Below are 17,094 nucleotides of genomic sequence, written 5' to 3'. Positions count from 1 at the left end.
TTTCTACTTTCAGATTTCTTTTAAGTCTGAACATCATAACATTTCCCAAATATGCACAATACTCTTACCTCTGTGCTTTCGGACATGCTTTTCTTTCTGTGTAAGTGCTTTTCCTTCTCTTGGTAAACTCCTACTCATCCTTCAAAACCCAACTAAAGCACTAACTCCTCTGGAAAACCATTCCTAACCTTCCTTTACACATTTAGTTATTACTTATTTTGTGCTCCCAACATACTTTTCAAATATAATTATTACCACACAGAATAGAATTAGACTATAAGCTCCTCAAGGTTATGGGGTAGATTTTTACCCCTCTTCCCTTCTTGGGGAATCAGTGCTTCACATGTTCATTGTTCAGTATACATCAGTATATTGCCTTCTTTCTGCCAAAACCTCTATTTGCTAATTTACAAAACTAGGGGCTTGGGTTAAATCAGTTTAACAAATCCATCTAGTCAAAGAATTTTTAATCAATTAACTCATATATTTTATGGTTTTTTCAAGTCCTCCCTCAAATATTATTTTCTCAATTAGTAGTTTTCTGAACACCTTTTAAAAAACCCAGCATTTTCTCCTGGCACACTCCTTGTTCTTTTTCTCCACTTTATGATCTTTATAGCACTTTTCTCTCTATAACATACGCCTTAATTAACTTACGTGTTTTGTTTTTATCTTTCCTCCACTAGAACTAAATCCTCATGAAGGTAGAACATATTGCCTATATTTATGTTCACTGTTGTATTTCTGTCACCTAAAATGATGGCTGGCATATAGTTGACTATCAAATGAATATCTGTTGACTGAAAGAACTCTCAAATGTTAGAAGCAAAAGATTCAAAGGGATCATCTCATCAACCAAAAAAAAAAAAAAATTAGTCAATGATCAGTCCAGGATTAGCTATGAGAATGTGGCCAAACAGTAGTAACTGCAGGCAGCTCTGAGAAACAGAGCCATGTAACTAGAGCAAATGAAGTTATCTGTGAATCTATAAACAGAACTAACTCAGTGGACCCTGCAAATAATTCTGCCACATCATGGTCACATTCTCACCATACTTTGTGCATGATCCCACAGGACACACTGTGAAAGGGGGAGGGGATCTAACCCACATGGCAAAGAAAGCCTCTCCTTTCTTTGTTCTTCTGATGATGTCTATGATGTCTGCCATTTGGAACTTAGACACCTACACTTCCTCTTAGCCTTTCTATCGCAGGATTTGTAGAAGACTGATCCCTGTTGAGGCACAAAATACTGGTGACACCTATGATCTCTCTCAAGTGTACTTGACAAGGTCCTACAACATAAACTACTGAAGCAAGCTCTTAACTTTGTTAAGAGCTTAGTTGGGACTTTACACACTGACAAGTAGAGGGGGGAGATGGTCTTTCTGATGTCACTAAATTTCTGCATCAACATGAAATAACCACTTATGTGTAAACAAGTGTAACTAACAAAATATTTCTGAAGCACCTCCCAATGTTTATCAGTAGGTCAATCATTTTTTCACACTCTATCTCCCATTTTAAGACTTAGGTGTGAAGTTACAGTGAGGGTATAAAATATGGTTTTTAGAAAGTAAAAAGTCCAAAATCTACCCCTTTACATCTGGTTTTACAAAGTGAGCTCTTTTCTAGTCCTGGGTAATTTGGGGGGAAGAAACTAATCAAATATTGATGAAGGATAGTAAATTCCAAAGTTCTTGCTCCCCCAAGCCCTTGATTCAAGGACAAACAGCAATAAAAAAGGTTTTGTGATAAGCGTTCTGATAAGATCAAAGAGCCTGAGGATTTGGAGGGTAGCAGGGGCTTTGGAAAATCTCCCTGGCTATATGAGGGGAGCCTTTACAGCAGAGAGCTACGGTACTCTCCCTCCTGCAAGAAGGCACTGGCACTGGGACAGTGGTGGTGGCAATAGGCAACCAGAAGGCTTCTTATCTCCCATTGTCCAAACAGAATGTACTAAGGGACTCACAGGTCCCCATTTGTTCCAGTCGAGGGTGTCTGGAGAGGCTTAGAGCACAGTAAAATAGCACAATCCTGTACTTGAAACAAGAAAACCAATGTAGATTCAGAATTTGAGGCTACTTTTTTTTAAGTGTTCAAGATTACAGGCTCCAGTGGTGGGTACTAGCAGAAATGTGCTTCCCAGGAGGCAGACCATACTGGCCACTATGCAGCCCAAATTAGCAAGAATCTCTTCAATGCTGAGGAACCTTTGTTTTCTGCCACCATGAGAGAATACAAGTCATACCCAGACACCACCTTGGAAAGGAACAGAGGAAAGAGAAAACTTGAGTTTGAATTTCCTTAAAAGGGCTACCATGTGAGAAAAGATGAATTATAGGAAAATAGAGAAGCCATGTTTGACTTGAATATTTGTATGTGAGAGGTGACTATTTTTGTTATCTTAGTGCATTTTGAGAATCTGTGTGTAGCAAATATTTCCACCATGAAGTGAATATAAACCTCTAGGATAAAACTAAAAATCTTGACTCAGGGCCATGACTCATAAGGGATTTGCAGATGGAGATAAAGGATGGCGAGCAAAAGGTAGAAAAGAGGAGTTAAGAAAACATCACCAGAACCCATTCTTGGTTTATAAAGTTTTGAAAAGTAGAGCCAACTTTTCAGAGGGAGGCCTAAAACTATCAGCATCAATTCACAATTGAGACATATTTGGAGGTCATATTTGTGAAAGAAATTAGATTTCAACAACTAATCAGAAAGAGAACAGCCAGCTAGTATTTCATCAATTAAATCCATCCAGGGAGACCCAAGGTGTCAGCGAGTAGATCCACTATCAGTCTTGTGAGAGCTATCAAAGTGAAACCCTTCTCTCTCTTGAGTCAAACAGGTGAGACTGGAGATTATTTACCTCTTGGGAGTAAAGAAGACCACGGTTAAAGATTGGGTTGTGGTACCAAGCCTTGCTTCCTGCTGCCTTTAGATAGAGATAGATAGCTATTTATCTCCACTGAAGTATTCGACATTCACTAGAAGTTTATCCCAGCTCAAGGAAATATTTTCAACACACGATCTGCAGTTCCTAGAGGGTGGGAGGCAGGGTTAAGCAAAAGGTCAGTATTGAGAAGACACTGCACCTTTTTGGAAACTAAATAGTGATATAGCATGAAAGATTCCATTAGTACCCAGACTTTCTAGCTAAACTTGAGGTATCAGGTATAAGTTAAGAGAAAAACAAAGGTAGAATAATGATCAAGCTCTCAGCTTCTTGGAAAAAGGGAAGGGAGGACCTTAATCATGAGAACACATCCTTTACAGAAATACTATGGTGGCATTACATATTTCAAATATCTCCCAAACTTAGGACTCCTTATGAATAAACTTACCTCCAGTCTATCTCGTACAGCCTGTCCAACTGCCATTAATTGGATAGGCTCAAGTTAGAAAGGAGGGGACAAAGTGCACTGCAGAAGTAGAATAGTAACTATACAGTAGGAGGATTCTCAGGTAGGAAAACAAGGGGGGGCAATAAGAGGAAAATCTGATTGTTGCAGTCTGGGGCAATTTTAATTAAAAAAATGAGATGAAAGAAAAATGAGGTAGTTAGCTGTTAAAGCTTTCATGCTTCTCTTCTCTACACAGACTTAGGAGTCAAGAAGAAGGGGGTAGTGCTTCATAAACATCTAAATAGCTTTGAATGAGCCCAAGGATTAGATTTAAATGGCAACCCTTCCTTGAGAAAGTATTAGAATGGGGCTACAAGGCCTCAGAAGTTCTTTGTGGCACTATCTGGCATGGAGCAAGACTAGAAGAACGGAAGTGGCAGAGAGGAGTAAATAGATGAATGATCCTAAGCTAGACCCCACACCTTGCAGGGGTGGATCCATGGTATGCAGGGCACGCAGAAGTTCCTATAAAAAGGGGACAAAGTGTGAAAGCAATAGTACACCTAGATAGAAATGGCAGGGATTTATAGATTCCTGCAAACGATTATTTTGATACGAGGCCAAATGTCCAGACTGCAGTGGTGAATGTCAGCATGAAAGCTGGATAGACCAATGGTACCACAGACTATACAGCAGTCCCAATCAGATGCTTTTCAGCAGAAATTTACATGAATCTTTCATTCCCTCCTTTCCCTAACTGTTACAAAAGCATGTCAACTGTATGCTTCTCCTATACACTTGGTTATATTAGAGAAGTACAGGCAGGGAATGAGGAAATCTGAGAAACTAAGCATATGACCTAAGAGACTGAGCATATGCCTAAAAGGATTGCTAAATAACTCTTCTGGACTCAGTGTATTTGGTTATACTAAAATTTATACACTTCCCATTTCTCAAATGCAATTTGTTTGTGAGGAAGGTCAGATGAGTAATAGAATTTTTAAAAAATAATTTCTTTGAGCATCTGAGGGCATTACAATGAGTACGTTTGTAATCCTGCTATATTGCACATTAAATTAATAAGGAAATAGTGTCCAAAAAGCCATTTAACAAGAAAAATTTTTATTGATAGAAAAGCAAAACAAATTTTTCATGAATTCTGATATCTGTTTTATTATGCTTCTTAGATATACTCAAGTTCAAAAATCGGTTTTTCTGTTGTTGTTCTTTATGTCACCAATATTGTTAATCTCTCTATAAAAACAACTCAATGAAATCACAAGTCTGGGCCTCAAATAGGACCACTTTTATAAGACATTGTCCCCAATTAAAGTTAAATTAATTCTTATTCTTAGCTAAGCATTAGGTTGGTGACATTAGTAAGTATTAATGTCAAGCCATCAAAGTCGTTTATCAAATATTATCAAATAAGTCAAAAACCAAATCAGAATCAGAGTAAATCATTCAATCCAGTGATTAAATATCCCTCTATAGATAGGTCAGTTCTTTCTCATGTGAACCATCTACAAGCCACAATCATTAATTCCAATGAAGGATAGACCAGACAAGTGGCTTTTCAGATTCAAATTCAAAGTTCAGATTCATATGGGAGCGGACCTGAGGAGCCTGACCAGATTAGACTAAATTTTCTGGTTCTAATTTATCCTACAACTTTCAATAATATCAGCTAGCAATTGTTCAACTGTCACCCACAGAAATGAATTTAAAGCATAAGTCTGCACAATGGAAAAAATGAAATTTTAAACATCATCTAATTAATTCAATTGATATAGATAGAAACAGTGGAAAAGTCAGGTGCCAAAGTTTTTTAAACTAATTTATCTATATTTTCCAGAAACTACGTATCAAACTGAAAATATAATGGTCACATTTTTACTTTACCTTTACCTATGCAGATATGTTTTATTTCCACACAACATATAAATTGAAAACAAAAAAATTGAACAACAATACAGGTTTGTGTTCTAGGTGGTCCTAAAACCTCCTCTAGGTATTTTGCTTCCCATCTAGATATTTAGACCACATAGATGTATGGTCATAAATTCATTATCATTGCTACATTAGAGTCACTACCTATGAAAGGAAGCTTATCTAATTACCAATTTCCCAAGCCGAACAGGACTCTCCCCTTTCATTAAATATAGAGAAAGTCATTTAGACTTGACCCCAGAGAAATAAGTACATGCATATTCCTGACTTCTCAGTATCCTCTCTGGATAAGAGGATGGAACAACTATTTGGTTTTCATCTCATTCTTGTAATGGCAGAAAAGAGAATACAAAAGGTCTATTGTAAATTTGTACAAAATGTATGTATATATAAATACATATCTATGGGTGTATATAAATTCTAAAGAAGATTATATTCATCTACATCTTTAAGATTCAGAGTCCCATACAGTTGACATAATGGTATTCTCTCTCCAATTTTTTCATTTTTAAAAATAATAAGAATCAAGCATGCCACCTTATTAATACTGAATAGCAAGTGCAGAAGTTGAGCTATAGTTATAGGGATTTGTAGCAATTAGTTTGACGGGACATCAGTGAATAAAATCTTGAAAATAAATTTAGTTTTTTCCAGATTGCCATTTGTTTCATATACATGAAATCCAAAATGCCCTGTTGATAGTATCCCAAACTCCTTAGACTATCAATTGAACTCTATATGAAGCAATACTTTAAGCAGGGCCTGTGAAAATTGTTTGGATATGTGCTTCTTGCAATAATTTGGTGGGATGGCATTCTAGAATTTCATGTAATTTTCTACCTCATGAAGAGTCTCAAGTGATAACGCCAGAATCTTAGGGGTCTGAGTATATTAAACTCAGCATGAAATTTGACTCACAAATCACATTATCTTTACACAAAGCAGTATTAGAAATATTAAGCCATAGTCAATTAATGGAGAAAGTCACACATATTTAAAAGTGCACAATAAAACATGTTATGGATGTGTGCCCATGTTCAGAGGTATCAGATATTTTTTAAAACAATATGTATAATGCTTTTTATTTCTTCTGTTTCCTCTATTCCTTTGGGGAAAAATTACATAAGATAATTTCATAATTACCCCTAGAGTGTAGAGGTTGCTCCTTGGAGGGGGATTATTATTGCATGCCTTGAATGTACTATGATTCATAAGGCAAGAATGTATGAGTAGCTTCAGCACCAAGGAAATGGAATCATCATCCAGCATTGCTCACAACAGAACATCTTATTGCTTTAATAAAATGGGGAATTATTCACTGTAAGGAGTGCACCAAATAAGGGGAGAAAGTAATATTTATGCAGTTAATGTATTTCTTTGGAAATAAAGAAGATTCCTTCTGAGTCCCTGATTTTATTCAAATTTCAAGTCCAAAAGTCATTCTATAATAAGGTATTAAAGAGCTACAGCCAGATGAGTGTGAGCTACAAAAATTAATGGACTTTCTTTTTCACAGTGCCTTAGTCATTTTGATGTACAATGTATAACTCTGATATACTAAAAGATTCCCTAGTGGCCTGAGGGAGTTAATGTACTCTTTTACCTATTACTAGGAAGTGACTAAGGCACTGGAGAGAATCTGGTTCATTGTTTAATATATTGTACCCAAATATTATACTCGGTCTTCCTAATATTACAAGATGGCATACTTAAACGATGATCCTCTGTGCTTCTGGAAAGGACTTAAGTGAATATCTAATGGGTGATTAAAATTAAGCTTATTAAATTATTTTTATAAAAGATGAAGACTGAGCTTGGGCAATTTAACAGAAGACCTAAAACCTCAGAGGTAATATTTTCTCTGGGAAAAAAACACATATGTCTGGAGCCAAGACAAAGAATCTAGAACTACTAGTTAATTGGAAAAGGGATGCACTCAGTGGCACTGTTGCCTTACTCCCTGCAGGTTAGTAAGGACTCTTTTAGTTGAGCTTTTTGTTGAACATTCTCATTCACACATTTTCCAAATGTTTGAATAGCTGTGAAGAATTTGTTTCCAAGAAAGGATGCCACTGCATATAATTAGGATTATAATATGCTTCTGGCTCCCATTATCATCAATTCAGGGAAAACAAAGTGGTAAATAACCATAGGTGGACTCCATTTCTAACATAAATAACCTTGTTTGGCATTAGAAGAGGGAACAAAAAAAATTGATCTTCTCTCAATTTTTTAAAATTTAACCTTTCTTCGTGTACTCATTGAAGTTGGGTAAGCCAGACTTAAAAAGAGAAAGGGAACCCTTTCTTTGCCACATCTCAGATGTAAGCACGGATTTTTAAGTAAACAAGTTGCAAATATTTTTATCCTACAAGTAGTTACTGGGTTTAACTTTTCTTGAAATTTGCATGTCCTGTCACCCAAATTGCCCAACATCCCCACAAGTTTCACCTCCAAACACATACAGTGCAAGCAAACAAACACACTACTTGCCTCCAGGTGGTAATTGCATGCAGGGAGGACTACAGGCACTGTTTAAATATTAACCATGTTTAATAGATGGCATTTCTGCACATCCATTATTTGTTTGTTTTCTCTTGTGGTTGTTTCTGTTATTCACAAAAGAAAAAAGAAAACATACGTGTTATCTTTTTATAACAGTCTACTACAGAGTAAGATATAAAAGAACACTTCTGAAAACAGCAGAAGCCAGGCCTGCACCACTAAATTTCTCATCCAGTGATAACAATTATACCAGACACCTGGAAATTAAGAACAAGAATATACAGTTAGGAGGACTTACAATAGAACTATAGTTTGCTTCTGTATTTGGTACCAATATAATAAATATATAACTTGTTCTAAAAATTAAACATTCTGATTTGGTAATATACTGCATTTTCAGTACTGGACATCACCTAATACCTTTTTTTTTTTTTTTTACAAAAAAGTAACTTATGCAATATTTAATATTAAGAAAACCGGAAGTACACACAAACCCGATTGTAGAAAAAGAAAGAAACCAACAAAAAACTAGAATAGTCACTTTCCAAAACTCCCCTCTTTTGCCTGCACAACCAAAGAAAGTAACCAGTTCGGTGAGGCCATTTCAACGTCAGAACTGGCTGAACAATCATGTCAAAGATATACAGGTGAGGGCGGGGCAGGGCGCTAAGTAGATATTTTTAAACTAATTCAAAGATTTTTAATGTATGTATGGTCAGCTAGCGAGGGACATATCTAAAAGTAAAGTAAAATGCCTAGTCTTGGAAAAGGGAATGGTTAACTAAGGGGTGACAAGAGGAATGAGTGGAGAGCGGTACCTGTCGTAACCGTTTTTCTGGTACTGTCTCTGTGACCTCTGGTAGTCCTGATGCTTAATGTAGACGTTTTCTTTATAATATACTATTGCCTGAGCCTGGCTGAGAGTGGGAATGGAGAAAGGAGGGAAGCTGAAGAAAAAGTGAAAGCTTGGGGGGTGGCAGGGACGGAAGGTAACTGAACCTTAACCTGACAGCTATGTACAAGACACCGGGCCCCCTCCACTCTCTTTGCTCCGGGGTCAATGCCTGTTATATAGTATTTGGTAGCTTGTGCGGTTTCTCGTCCTTATTGTGGGGGCGTAGAATGGAGAGGAAGGACGCATCCTTCATTGACAATGAGAAATTATGTGATTTGTCATGCGCTTGGATTCTGTTATTAGTATTATAATTACTATAAATATTAATAATAAAGTATTATTATCAGTGTTATTTCTTCTTCAGAGACTTTCCTTGCCCAATATTTACAAATACCGCACAGTGCCTCGGCGGAGGAGAAACAGTAGGGGGAGGGGAGAGAAGGAAGGAAGAAAGGAAGGAAGGAAGGAAGGAAGGAAGGAAGGAAGGAAGGAAGGAAGGAGGGAGGGAGGGAGGGAAGGAAGGAAGGAAGGAAGGAAGGAAGGAAGGAAGGAAGGAAGGAAGGAAGGAAGGAAGGATGGAAGGATGGAAAGGGAAAGAGAGTCCACAGGGAAGTGAAAGAGGGAAAACGGAGAAAAAGCAAGGACGGCAAAGATGCTGGAAACAAGAAAGGGGATGGATAGGTGAGGGGCTGGACAATCAGGACAGTACCACCGTTTGCAAAAGGCCCTCGCCAGGTGTGTCCAAACAACTAGAGGCTGCGTGTGCTCCTTGCGGACTGGGGGCCGGTGGTGGTGGTGGCGGAGGAGCATAGGGGTCCTGGCACGGGAGGCCAGGGGACAAAGAGGAGGAGGAGACTTTGGAGGGGTCGCAGAAGGCGGAGTCCTGGGGCTGCCTCTCCAGCCGGGTTTCTTTTATGTGGGTTGGGGCCTGGCCCCCCGCCGGGGGCAGGCCCCGGCCACCGTGGTTGCCGCTGCAATGATCCCGCTCGTATTCCTCCTGAGCCCTCTGCATCTTCCTCTTCTTCATCCTACGCTTGTGGATGTGGAAGGTGGAGAGGGACAGCACGATGAGGCAGAAGATGAGGGTGACCAGGACAATCAGCACCAGCGTGGAGGAGAAGGACTGGAAGAGCTGCTGTCCCACCTGCGTAATGCAGGTGCTGCTGCCTGCGCCTGGGCCTTGGGCACTCGCACTGCCACTGGCGTTGGGGGAAGCAAAGGTCCGGTTGAGGAGACACGGCGGCAGCGCCAGCCTCAGCTCCTTGGGCGCCCTGGCACTCATCGGCGCTGGGCTGAGAGGGGCTGGGCCCACCAGACTTCCTCTCTTGGGCACACCGCTCCCACCGGCCAAGAAGAGGACGGAGCCCACGCCACCCAAAACTGTTCCCTGGTGTGGAAATGTATGCGCACGAGCTAAGGACTGAGGGAGCAACTGCGGTCAAGCAAGCCGTCAGGGAAAGCGACCTGTACCCAGGATATCCTCTCCGGACCCGCCTCCAATGCGTGTCCGAGCGCCCTTTTCCTTTGCCAAGGCACCAGGCTGCAAAGAGAACAGGCTTAGTTAGGATCCCTGTCACTGCCCAGGGGAGTGCGGAGGACAGGAAGGATCAGCGCAACTGCAAAGCAGCTCTGGGCACACTGCCTCAGCGGACACTGCCCGTCCTCTCCGAAGCCAGAGGACCCCAACCCTCCCGCCCCTGGCGGATCCCCAGAGCCGCCAGCTTTGGGCTGGCGCCACTATCTGAGAAGGGGTCTGCGCCGGCAGCCCAGAGAAGAGGATTACTCAGCAGATAAGGCAGACTCTGCGCCCTCCACAACTTTCTAATCACAACAGACGCGCAGCCACCTCGGAACGGGGTCCCTGCTTTCCAGAGCACCGCCTCTGCTCTTTCCTGTGCCCTCTCAGTGGTTGTCTTTGCCAGGATTCTACCCTTGCAGCACCCACCCCCGGTTGCCCAGTGGCTCCGGGTACGCAGTTCTCCCTTCCTTTCCCTCCACCTTCCTACTCTCCCTCTCCAGACGGCGTCAGATACCTTCGGTCCGGTTCCCAAGGAGGGTCGCTGGCACCACATCCCACTCCGCCTCTATCCACCGCCACGGCTGACGCGCAGGATCGCGCTCTATCCTTTTTCCAGCCTTCTTCCCTGGTACCTCCCCATTACCAAAAAAGCAGCTGAAGCATCTCTCAGCTAAAGCACATCCCCGCAAACGCCCCATTCTCCCCCTCTCCCTGTGACCTGACAGTATCCTGCATCTTTCTTGGGGGGGGGGGGGTGGAAATAAAAGGGGGAAGGTTCCCGTCTGCAAAGTTTGGGGAACCGACCTTCTCTCTGGCCTTCCCAGACCCAGCCCGAGGGTTCCGAGGCTCTTGCTGGGACCAGCGCCAGGCAGACCCGCAGCGAGCACCAGAGCTTTCCTTGCCGCTCTCAGGAAGCGGCTGCAAACTGTTGCACTGCGGAGCAGCGGGGCGGACCGCGAGCCGCGGCCGGGGGCCGAAGCTTCGGCCAGGGGTGCCTGCGAAGGCCGCCGGGTCTGTCTATCCACTCGCGCCTGATCGCCCAGCCGCCCCAAGCCTTTAACCGCACCGTGTCCCTTACCTGGGGCTGCCGCTGTCTGCAGGGAGGGAGCCCCGTGGCGCGGCTGCAGTGGCAGCTGCGGAAGGCACGGAGTGAGGGGGCCAGAGACCAAGCCGCGCTGCCGCCGCTACCGCTACCGCTGCCGCTTCGGGGAGCTGAGCTGGCAGCCTATTGCCAGAGAGGCCGATGACGTCAGGCAGCCACCGCCAGGGCTCCAAGCCACCCCCCCCCAGGCCCCCACCCCACCCTCACACCCCAACATCTTGTCCTAGCAGAGCGAGCCTCTGCCACACACGTTCCCAATTCTCTGCCCAGGGACTATGAGGAGCACCCCCACTCCAACCCTTTGATCGGCCCACCTTCCAAACTCTTGTGTCTAGGAAGGGCTGAAGCTTCAGCTCTCTGGCTACACGATTCCTCACCTTCAACCCTTTCTCACGTGGTCTCAGAAGCACATTTTCACATTTTAGACATCCATCTCCTCTCAGGCCACACATAGGATTTTTCTCCCCCAGCTGTTGAGGTGCACCCCTCTCCCCAGCCTCGCTGTTGCTGGCCTGGTTCTAAACAGAAACTGCGTACATGAGAGTTGTGAGGGGCAGAACCTGAAATACAAACGTGAACATTATTTAACATCAAGTAATCCAAATTAATTGTTTTCCTTTCCACTGCTGTCTCCAACTCACCTTTCACTCCACCTGACCCATGTCCCTCCTCTCTTCCCTCCCACACTTATCTCCCAGTCCAAGACCCACTGAGTGTATGAAACACTCCTTCTATTTGGACAATCAAGCCATTCCCAAGGACACACAGCACACAGGTGACTTACACTGCAAGGAGATTAAAAAATCACTCAAAGGAGTGCAGAAATTAACTGCCCTATGACAATTCCGAGTATTGTGCCTCTTACAGAAGTACCCCTTCATTGGCTCTAATGCTATTAAAGTGCTCTTTGCCTTTACTGTCCTACTAACCATTGCCTTAGAAATTCCCGGGTCTTATCATCCTGCATGAATATGGACAAAAAATTAATCAAATTTTGGTTTAGAACCCTTGGGAAAACAGTGTATTTTATTACAGTAGCCACCTTCAAAATGAAGTACTATTCTCATTTTTCTGCTAGAGAAGCCAGCATGGAATAGCACATAAAAATATTGTAGGGTCTTAGAATGCACTTAGGTGTCTTATTAAGTGTGCATCTCATTCTTCCCTCCTGGTCTTGTGTTCTTCCACGCATTGAGTCTAACACAGTGACTGCACAATAGTTAACTTGCTAATATGTTTTATTCCTACTATGCATCAGAATTGAGAGATAACAGGAATGATTGATGTCCACCTATCTACTTGTATTTGCAAGCAGAGGGTTTTGCAAGAAAGAGTTTGACATGGGGAGGAAAGGTTGTTTGTGATCTGGGTGGGGGCCCTCCCTCTGACCCTGTGTTCATATCTAGTCTTTCTCCAACTTTTCCTTTTCCTCTCCTTGCCCAAGAGTTATATATGGAGTAATAAATACACTATTTCTCAAAAAAAAATCTGTTCCCATTTATTTGAATGAAAGTCATCAGCTTTTCTTCATAATTGCTTCAATCTTAAGAAAAAAAGTATCCCTATTTAAGTGAATAGTTCAGTATATGCTGAATAATGCATGATTGCTCAGAGCACAAATTGATGTCCTTGGCTGCCAGAGTCACACAGTTAATGATGGACAATGACCCCAATGCTGGCTTAGCTTTCCTGCCTGGAGAGAGGGCACCTAATGCCCTGTAAAAGCCACCTGCCACATTTCGATGTTCTGGCTTGGAGGGACTCAGAGATGGAATGGTGAGACCCTTGTTTTACTGTGATCATTAAGTGAGACTTCACCATCGATGCCTGGCATACAATGTCCCATTTCTGTATGTTCACTTTGCTCCTAAAAAGTTGAGTCTAAACATTTTGTAAAGCAAATCCAATTCTGAATACTTCAAAAAAGCAGCTGGCTATTTAAAGAAATGCTTTAGGAAAAAAACTGTCTTGTAAGGCAAAGAATCTTTACATAATTAGATTTAACTCTCACTAGTCTGTCTTCTAGACTTGGAGAAATGAATTACTGAGTTTTCCCAGGGAGAAACATACATGCCTTTACAATATATTGTAATGGGGTGACAATATGTATGTAATGGGATTCCTTTTGCAGACTAAGTTTCTAGGACATGTGATGAGCCTGCCATTATTCTTATTCTTTTGTTATAAATAATAACTGTCTGTTATACCAGGAATGCTAAAAGTGTCTGCACAGTTTTATACAACTTCGTGGTCCTAGATAACTTGTAATCTACAGCAGATGAATGTGATCCACAGAAAAATGGTATTTAACTGAAAATGACTTGGGTAGATTAAAGACACCAATTTCCAGGTCTTAATCCCAGCACACTTTCCTTCTTTTCTTTTTCAAGTAGAATAGGTTGTAGGTTCATAATTTGTTCTTACTCAGAGAATGAATGTGCCAAAAGCATAGTCTTGGATGTCACTAGGTAGTGCAATTCAAGCCCCGGAAATAGCAGTGACAGCAAGAATTGATCCAACTGAGTTGCGTTATGATTTCAGCACATCTGGCACAATGGCCAACAGGTTGTCACTGTTTTTGCCATCAGACTTCTAAAGCCACATTTCTAAGAGTGGAGAACCAAGAAGCCCCTAAGATACCCAATCTCTTCCCTCACTCTGGGAAAGCCCCTCTAGACTCAGGCACATGCCAAATATTCAATAACATTTAATGCTTGCTCTCAAGGTTGATGGAGGATCTCTAGCTAGCTTAGAGAGAAGTGTGACATGGATACCTGGTACAACAATCCACAAACTCATTGAATCAATAATAAATGTTGTGATTATGATTATGATTATGATTTACAAAATACCTACTAGGTGCCAGGCTGTACTAAACTTTCTTTATTTTGGTTTTAATCCTCAACATAACCCTGCAAGGTTATATTCTGCTAAAATACAAAATAATTTATTTATTAATCTATTCACTTATTTTCTCAACAAAAATCTTTAAGTATCTACTATATATCAGGTGAGAAAACAAAAGCTCAGAATAGTTAAAGCCCTAGTTAAAGCCTCTGTCCAGGTTACGAATAGGTATATTACTCATTCTCTCTCTCTTACACACACACCCCCACACCCCCACACACAGACACAGACTTATTTCTATCTCTATTTTGATTTTATCTCTATATCTATCTACTTCTGATTGAGGAAGAGTAAACAAATAAAACTAAAGAAAAAACAGAGCTGTCTGATTCAAGCAGAGGAGAGAAAATAAAAAGTCCCATCTGAAGGGGTCCTCTCATCCCCAGTAGCGGTTTACCAGATTGCCATATATTCCTTAGGAATGAGCAGAGTCCAGTTTGGAAACTTCTTCACTGCATCAGATCACCAAGGCAGACCACTCTTGACCACAGTGAAGCATGATACATGCCACGGGCTGACATTTACAGGGCCTTTTCCAGCAGATATTCAAGTGATCCTAACATTTTGCCTAATCATATATCTCTGCTACACTGGACTCCTTTCTGCATACCAACAGAGGTATGCTCTGTAAGTTGTCATGTTGCTGTTAAATCAACTACTGGCTCAGCCAGCAAATAATGAACAAACAAGGTACCAAATGAAGCACTTGACCTTGTTCAAGTTATCCAGTTTTTTTTTTTTCAAGTCAGCCTTCCCATCTATAAAGAATAATAATAACAGCATCTTCTTTGCAGTGTTATTTTAAGCACTGAGCATATAGTAACCATCCAGTAAGTGGTTGCTCTGTACAATGTAAAAAATTACTAAGATTAATATTTTATACCAGGCAATAGAAAAATTATACTGTGTTGGACATCAAAATTCAGGAAAATTTTTATAATTTTGAGTATCCTTTATAGGAATATAATTATCAGGCTAAAGGGACTGAGAACAATGAGAAATAATGAGTGATTCAAGGAACTGATAATATTAACTCTAGAGATGAACAGCTTCTTCTTTTTTTTTTTTTAGATTAATTATATCTGGTGGTAGAGAATAGAATCTGCAGGTTTGCAGATTTGCTGGATGCAACATGCAGAGAGTGTTACTGTGGTTCCCAAGTGGTGATGATTCTGGTACTGCCAGAAGGGGAGGGTTTTATAGCAGTGCACACTTGCAAAAGTGATTTATCATCTCTGTAGGGCTGACGTAACATGGATCACTTATTTGTCTGGGAAGTAGTGCTTTTTATTTGTTATCATTACAATGGTTGTTACCTATTAGTAAAAAATGATTATTTTGTTTGTTTTTAAAAGCCATAATGAATAAAACTTATTTCTCCAAACACTATTTCAGAGTTAATGTCTTTGGTAGTTCCTATAAATTATAATGGAATAGAGTGTCTCTTAGCTTCTCTGTGTTCTCTTTTGAACTTGGATCTTTTGCCTCTGTAATGGTAATGTTCTGTGGTGGTTCTATTGAGAGAACAAAGGGTGTGACATAGAGTATACCATAGAGAAGATGAAAACAGGAGCTTAGTGGAAAAAACAATTGCATGGAAATGACACGGACTTGAGTCTGCATCTGAGGTTTTGCTCTTTACTTCTTGTGCATTTGGGCATACACTAGGTCTCTTGAATCTTCATTTTCTTATCTAGAATATGAGCCAATGTAATAATACCTATATATTTTTGCTTTATATATCATTTATTTCACCATGTGCATAAAAATTTCCCCAATTTGCAGATGAGCAAACCAAGTTTGAGACTTGCCCAAATGGGACAGAAAGCGAATCAATTTGAGGCTCTCGACAGCATATGGCTCTTGATAGTTACTTCTCTTTTCCTATTCTTCCTCTCTTTCAACTCAGTCCTTTGAGGAAAACAAAATCTCTTGAATGCAAGTTCTTTGCAGAAATAAAACATGAGTGGTTAACAGGAGCTCTTGGGCATGGACGTGCTATTCTTTGACTCATCCAACCACAGCCTGCCTCTCTGCCAGAGATAAGTTCTTCACCACCATTGGTTCTTGGTGATTCCCTGGATATTTTATTCTTCTCAGAGCCTCAGTTTACTCATCTTCCTTTTCTGGAAACCTCCAAGTTGTGTGGTCCTGAAGGAAGTGGTTGTCTCTCACTCCAGATCTTCCTCTCCTTGCCCTAAATTAGCCAGGAGGGGCCAGGTGCCTTAAGTTCAGCCAATTCAGTGCTCTCTCCCAGGAATTTTTACCTGGCTACAGTAAAGGTGTCAGCAGGGCTGCCATTCTTCTGGTGACTCCATGGGGATGTTCACTTCTTGCTTTGCCACCTTCTAGAGATGGAAAGATGTTGGGGATACATCATAGTATCTTCAAATATTTGGGCCATCATCGGTAGAAGGTGAATTTATCCTACTCTAGGTACCAAAGGAGAACTGAAATAGAGTGGAAGATATATAGTGTAGTAAATATATTTCAGTTCACTATTGGAAAAACTTTTCTAATCATGTAGCAGGTTATCAGCTAAACCAGCCATCTTCATACTGGGAGACTCACATCCCTAGGAATACATTAAGATTTTTTCCCAAGATATATATTGATATGTATAGTTTTAATGAATAATTTCCAAAATCTTCAATCTATATATGTACTCTTTTTTCAAAATGCATCTATCTGAGGTTAAAACTTATCCTATGTCACCTCTCCTTGCATGCTCCTACTTTACGAATGAAAAACCTATGTTCACCAATGCTCAGTCTTATTATCATTTCTCAGCTTCTAAAAATCATTGGAGAACCAAACAAAGGAATACCTTGAGGATATTCAACTCCTGAGGAGATGACAGCAAAGC

At 41.0% G+C, this 17,094-nt stretch overlaps 1 protein-coding gene across 1 annotated transcript; it reads right to left on the bottom strand.

Annotated features, from left to right (window-relative positions):
* Positions 1–9,244: 9,244 nt before the first annotated feature.
* On the bottom strand, positions 9,245–11,401 carry LOC150018877 (uncharacterized protein C11orf87-like). Its single transcript, XM_090267880.1, has 2 exons — positions 11,298–11,401; positions 9,245–10,240 (listed from the first exon to the last, which is right to left on the bottom strand). Exon 2 carries the CDS (start codon positions 9,980–9,982, stop codon positions 9,398–9,400), a length of 585 nt encoding a protein of 194 aa, XP_090124006.1. The 5' UTR covers positions 9,983–10,240; positions 11,298–11,401; the 3' UTR covers positions 9,245–9,397.
* Between the last annotated feature and the right edge of the window lie 5,693 nt (positions 11,402–17,094).

Source organism: Furipterus horrens, unplaced genomic scaffold (genome assembly GCF_987537825.1).
Source record: "Furipterus horrens unplaced genomic scaffold, mFurHor1.1.pri manual_scaffold_2, whole genome shotgun sequence".
Taxonomy (NCBI): Eukaryota; Metazoa; Chordata; class Mammalia; order Chiroptera; family Furipteridae; genus Furipterus; species Furipterus horrens.
This window is presented reverse-complemented; position numbering and strand designations above follow the sequence as displayed.